Source organism: Antrostomus carolinensis, unplaced genomic scaffold, assembly GCF_000700745.2.
Source record: "Antrostomus carolinensis isolate BGI_N321 unplaced genomic scaffold, ASM70074v2 scaffold21166, whole genome shotgun sequence".
Lineage (NCBI taxonomy): Eukaryota > Metazoa > Chordata > Aves > Caprimulgiformes > Caprimulgidae > Antrostomus > Antrostomus carolinensis.
The window spans coordinates 5,199-10,958 of NW_010321433.1; the positions used below are offsets into that span (position 1 = coordinate 5,199).

The 5,760-nt window shown below is 40.3% G+C and overlaps 1 protein-coding gene across 1 annotated transcript in view; it reads left to right on the forward strand.

Annotated features, from left to right (window-relative positions):
- The window catches only part of LOC104526480 (kinesin-like protein KIF27), a gene marked incomplete at its 5' end in the record, with an annotated part of 12,084 nt that overhangs the window by 2,533 nt on the left and 3,791 nt on the right, over positions 1-5,760 (forward strand). Inside the window, 8 exon segments of the mRNA XM_010169936.1 lie at positions 11-151; positions 717-892; positions 1,267-1,463; positions 1,466-1,534; positions 2,536-2,678; positions 2,681-2,746; positions 4,214-4,390; positions 4,940-5,155. Of these exon segments, the coding sequence (XP_010168238.1) occupies positions 11-151; positions 717-892; positions 1,267-1,463; positions 1,466-1,534; positions 2,536-2,678; positions 2,681-2,746; positions 4,214-4,390; positions 4,940-5,155 (1,185 nt within the window).

The following is a 5,760-nucleotide window of genomic DNA, read 5'->3' on the forward strand; positions in this document are numbered from 1 at the left end:
ATCGGAGAAGTCCGCAGATGTGAAACCTCCGGGCTCCTCACGCGCCTGCGGAAACGGACCGGCTGCTGCGGCATCTGCAGGGAGGCTGCAGGGTGTCCCAGAGAGCCTGCGGCACTCCCTGTGCCCGCCTTCAGGGACACAGACCCCAAGGGTAAGGGCTACCCAAATGTCACCTTTCCCTTTCCCCCCCGGCTCCTTTACTTTGTAGTGGTTCTGGTTCAGTTATGAGACTTGGCGTGACAAATCATGGTGGCTTTTTCAGATGCTGTTTAGCTTCCCACTGAAGACTCTGAAAAATTCCTTTTCAATGTCTTGCAACACATGCTGTGCCACAATTGTCCAAAATGTTCAGGCTTAAAGTTGTCACTCACACGTGCTAAAGCTGTCGCCTTTTCTGGTGTTTCCCTGGGCTTTTTGAGGGTTTACATGCGAAGCATTATCAAAACCGAGTGATTATTCCTACCAATATATTGAATATGTTGGATAACGAGTTGCTGACAATGACTTCTTTCACGTTTGGGACAAGTGCTTTATACTCTTGCCAGACCTTTGGTTACCAAGGTATTCAGAGCTATTGCAGAAAACCTCTGCAATTTTGCATACAAGCTCAAGTGGTGACAGATGTTTAAGCTGAAATATTTTTGAATATCAGTAAAGAATTGCTCAATTGTTGCAAGTGGTTTTACCCATCACTTTCTTGGTGTCCTTTTTGCCAGGTGTGTACCAGCCCCCCTCCCTTCTGCCTGGCCCGGGTAATGGCGGAATTCCATGCTCGCACACAGATGGTACTGAGAAACATCGAAGATCAGGATGAAGTCCTTCACTACCCAATCCCTGATCGGAGCAATGAAGAGAAAGAAAACACAGGCAGCAAAAAGAAAACTTCGCTTAAGTAGTTATTTGGTTCTTTAATTCTTCTGATAGACAAGTGTAGAGCCAAGGTAGTACCACTGCCTAATCCTGCCATAAGATGAGACCATTTGTGATGTTACTTCTGGTAAATTTATGGGATCAGCTGGGCATATCACACAATAAGTTTAATAACCATAGGGTTTTTATTTAATAAAGATTTCATAATCCTTGTTTTGGGGCCAGAATCGACCATGAAGATCAGGGGGGTGGGTTGGGGAGTAGATGGGAAGAAGGTACCCAGTGCTAATGTGAGTTTGGGATTCTTTGCTGTTAAGATGATGTACTTTGCAGGAAGCTTAAAGTAAAACAATCTCTGTGTGTTTTTCATGTGGCATGCTTTTACTTTTTCCTGAGGCATTCCATAAACCGAACATGGACACGAGAACAGGCTTCTCCATGCTTTCTTCCTGACCTGAGTGACATGAAGTGTCAAGCAGACAAGTCTGGTTTATCCAGCAGACCTGCATTATGGACTGACACAACCACAGGTAAAATGGAAGTCATGAAAGCAAACCTTATTACAGTCTCAGAGTGGAGACTCACTGAGGCTGAGCAAAAATGCGATAACTTGCACTTCATATCAAAATGAAAGAGGAACTTCTTAAGGACTTTGTAAGAACTGGTAACTGACTGCTGTAAAATAGAATGAAGAAGTTCAGAAACAAAAGAAAAGGCACAAAACTTCTGAAGTCCTGCGTGTCTTAGTATGTCTGTAATTTATGCAAGAACTTTTAATAACTTAAAGTTTCATAACTTTCATTACTCACTTGCTACGATTGTAAATTTTTATTACAGCTGACTCTGCTATGATACGCAGGTGTACTTGTTAAGCATTTTTTGTGCTTTGCTGAATATTGCTTTCATCCACCCACACTGTAATTTTTCATGTATGCTCAGTGCTACTGATCTCTTCGTGGACATGTATTTGTCAGATGGTGTCTGGATAGGAGAGAATATAGATCACTGTGAGGGGAATGTAAGTGTTCCCAGCACTGCAGCAGAGAAGCCGCAGTCGGAAGTGGGTGAGGGAAAAGGTCCCTATCAGCCTACCGCCCTTACACATCTGTCCTGGTGCCTGTATCACAGAAATTAGCCTTATGATAACAATACAGATCTCTTTGCTCAGCCCATTCAATCACACTCTTCTCCTGTGCATACCTTCTCTTGAGGTCGTCTTTTGGCACTGAGAAAGATTCTGTGCCCCTCCCAAAAGCAGTGCTTTGGGAAAGGTTGCGCAAACTGGACAAGTCAGAGAGTAGAAACACAATCCAAAATTGTTTCCCAATTATTAAGCTGAAAGTTGAGTAATAAATAAATGGCATATTTTCTGGAAAGAGCAACATTTATGAAATACAGGAGAGCCATTTTGGCAAAAACTACATTAGGCAGAAGACTGTAACTTTATTTGGTGCTCACATGGCGCTTTATTTGGTGACATCAGGTGACACATGAAGAACTCAGGTTTAAGACGCCTTCCTTTATTTCAGAGTTAGAAAGGAACTGTCTCAGAAATCATTGGTTTATTGAGAAGGAAGTAAGTAATGGTTCACCTACTGAGTTAAGTATTACATGTCAACTGCTTTTCCCACTGTTTTTAAACTGTTTGGATTCGGTGTCTTTAAGGCAAGGATGCTCAGTCTGTAAGCAGGCGGTATTCTTTGAAGATAACTGAACTGGAGCAAGAACCTGAGCAGACCAAAATGGAACTAGATGAAACACAAAAGCAGCTTCAGGAGGTGGAGAGTAAGGAGCTAACAGGCATTCCTAAAAAAAAAAAGCCAAGTTACAAAAAGAGTTCCAGAAGAAGACAGATGCAGCTAAGGTGAAAGTGCAGGTACTTCTGATCTGACCATCTGACCAAATCTTGGTCTCACTATCACCTTTTAAACCTTAACACTCTGCTTGTAAAACTCATCAGGCTTGCACATTGGAAGCTCGTTGGATTGAAGTAGCTAATGACAAACTTAATACTATTATACTCAGAATTCTGTTTAACATATATGTGGTTAGATACATACAGAATTTTCTTGGTTGATAAGAAACTAAGAAAGAAGTGGGTGATATGAGATGCTCATACACCATTGTATGTAGTATCATAAAAGAACTTCAACAAGGAGACTGTTACAAGTTTATTACCTGCCATTAAGAAAATTGATGTTTTATGAAAACACTACATAAATTCCAGCTCTAAGCAAATCACTGGGATGCTTTGCAAGAGCAGGCCAAATACAGTCATATTTGTTTGGCACTGACCTTCTATGTTTTATGACCTATACTATACCTAAGTGTAAATTCTGTGTAGGGCCAGATTAGGTGCTCTGTGCCTCTCAGTCCTAGAATAGTGGGTCAGACAAGCACCACACAGAAAGAGGTAGCTGGCTCATTGATTTGACCTCAGGACCAGCATTCTGGCACCACTGTGTCTCTGCACATTCTCCAGAGCTGTGGTTTCTGTTGGATTTTACTGCTTTCATTGTGTTGCGAATCATGAACTGGATCTTTACCTTTCTGTGTTGCTTGAGATTAATGCTGTCTGTGCCAACTTTACCAGACAGCTCAGCAACCACAGAAATAGCGAGTGATCATTTAGGCAGCAGTTAGTAAATCTTGCCAACTTTAAGAATTCGGTGAAATAAAGAGTGAAGTTGAGTCATATTTTCGTTTTAAGTTTTCCTGCTATCAAGCTGCAATTTGCCAAAGTTACCTGAAGTCTCTGAAGGTGAAATTCTTAAAAGTTAAATAAAGGCAACTTTTTAGCATTACCAGTAATATATCCAGTGGTAAACTGTGGCTTCAGAATAAATTTATAAGGGACTGCACTAGCAGGATCAGAGCTCTCATTTGCTATCTTTCTTTCTTTCATCATCATAATTTCTTGTCACTAACTGTTTTTCCATGAATAGCTGGTCTTGGGCAGCTATAATGCAATGAGGATGGGCTAGCTGAATTCTTGTGGTACCCTCCAAACCTAGTTGCTGTGATTATATAGAAGACAGCTGTTTATGTTATTAGTTATGTTATCTAACTGTTATTAGAAAAAGAATACATTCCATTGAAGGCACCCAATACAAATTTGTTTATACAAGATGTAGCAATGTAATATTGCTGAGTCTCTTTTTAAGTCAGTCCAATTTCTGTATTATTCTGAGTCAAGATTCTGTTGCAGAATTAATGTTAACATTAGAAATGTCAATTTCTTCTACAGTTTTCTGTATTACTCTAAAAAAGGAAAAGCTTAATCATAAAATTCTGACCCAAAAGTCCTGGGTTAATGCTCTTTGGATTTCTGTTTACACTTTAGACATTAGAGAAGCAAAAGAAATGGCTGAATGAAGAAATGGAAAGAATTCTGCAACGGCACCAACAGCTAGCAGACCTAGAAGAAGATTTAAAGAAAAGAGAAGCCATTGTAGCCAAGAAAGAAGCATTATTGCAAGAGAAAAACCACCTGGAAATCAAGAAACTGAGATCTAGCCAGGTGATTTAAGAAAAAACATGACACTCACCACAGTTATAGTGCTGACTGAAGGAGTGGGGGAGGTGGGGAGGCAGGTAGATAGCAGAAGGGGCTCAAGCCATGTGACTATCTCTACCACTGCCATGAATTTATTGTGTGGTTTGAGCAAATCAACATTTAAAATGTGAATCATACAGAATAATAATTTTTATTCAATTTTTCTCAAAAAAACCCAAAAAAACCTCCAACCATCCCAAAATAATGTGACTCATATCACATGGTATTAAATAATAGGATATCTAAAAATGACTCAGTCCTTTTTCAAACTCGAGAACATGACACGGAAACATTTTGCATTATTTATTGTTTTAACGCATTGAGCGTTTTTGTTTTCTTTCATCATTTGAGTAGACAGTAAATTTGATGGAAGCTGTCTACTCAAAACAAGCAGGGTCCCATTGCAAGAAGCAGGCAAGTGTTTGACTGCAGAATGTGATGGTCTCACCTACATTTTCCTTACTGGAAGGAGTATCTCAGTTTTATATCTATGGTTGCTGTGACTTCTTTTAGGCTTTAAACAAAGATAGTATGAAATGGTCTACTCGCTTAAGTATGCTGGATGAGGAACTGTGTGATAAAGGTATGAAGCTTCAGGGCAGCACCAGTGAAGAGAAGACGGGCATTCTGGAAAAAATTCAGGTTCTCCAGGCAGAAAAGGATCAGCTACTCAGAAGAAGAAATAGTGTGGGTGAGAAACTGAAAGATGGCAAAGTGTTGTCAACTGAAGTAAGTAAGCACCTCTGAGATAAATATAGGTCTTGGGTAGCGTTGTATAATAAAGCTCTGAAATGTCTCCAACCAAGGAAATGAGGTTGGGTACTTTTGTAAATAGCAATGTCAAAATACTGCTATCATAGCACTGCTTATGTACCAGTGAACAAAGTTCATGTTCAGAGGGACTTAATGCAGCTGGGGCCTTGGCAAACTGTGCTGGCCTAAGGATCGTATCATCAGAAACAGGGAACGGGAAGTTCCCATATTAGTTTATCGTAGGCAGATATTTTAATGTCAGGACAGAGAACAAGGCAATGCACTCGCGTAGTGATGCCCCTTGATTTTTTTTTCATAGGATTTTGTGAAAAAGCAGACTTCACCTGAAGGCCTCAGTGTTTTTACAGCGAAAATAAGTCATATTACCTGGATGGTGCACACTTGAGTTGATCAGTATAATTATGCAGAAGATATAAATTCATATAAAATGCACAGATGATTTGTAGGTCTTGAGAAGCAGCATGGGCATGTGGCTGAGGTGGCATTGTGCCAGAAAGAACCCTGCTTGCCCCACGCCTCAAAATCTTAGGCAATGCTTCAGGCCATGCCTTTCTGACACT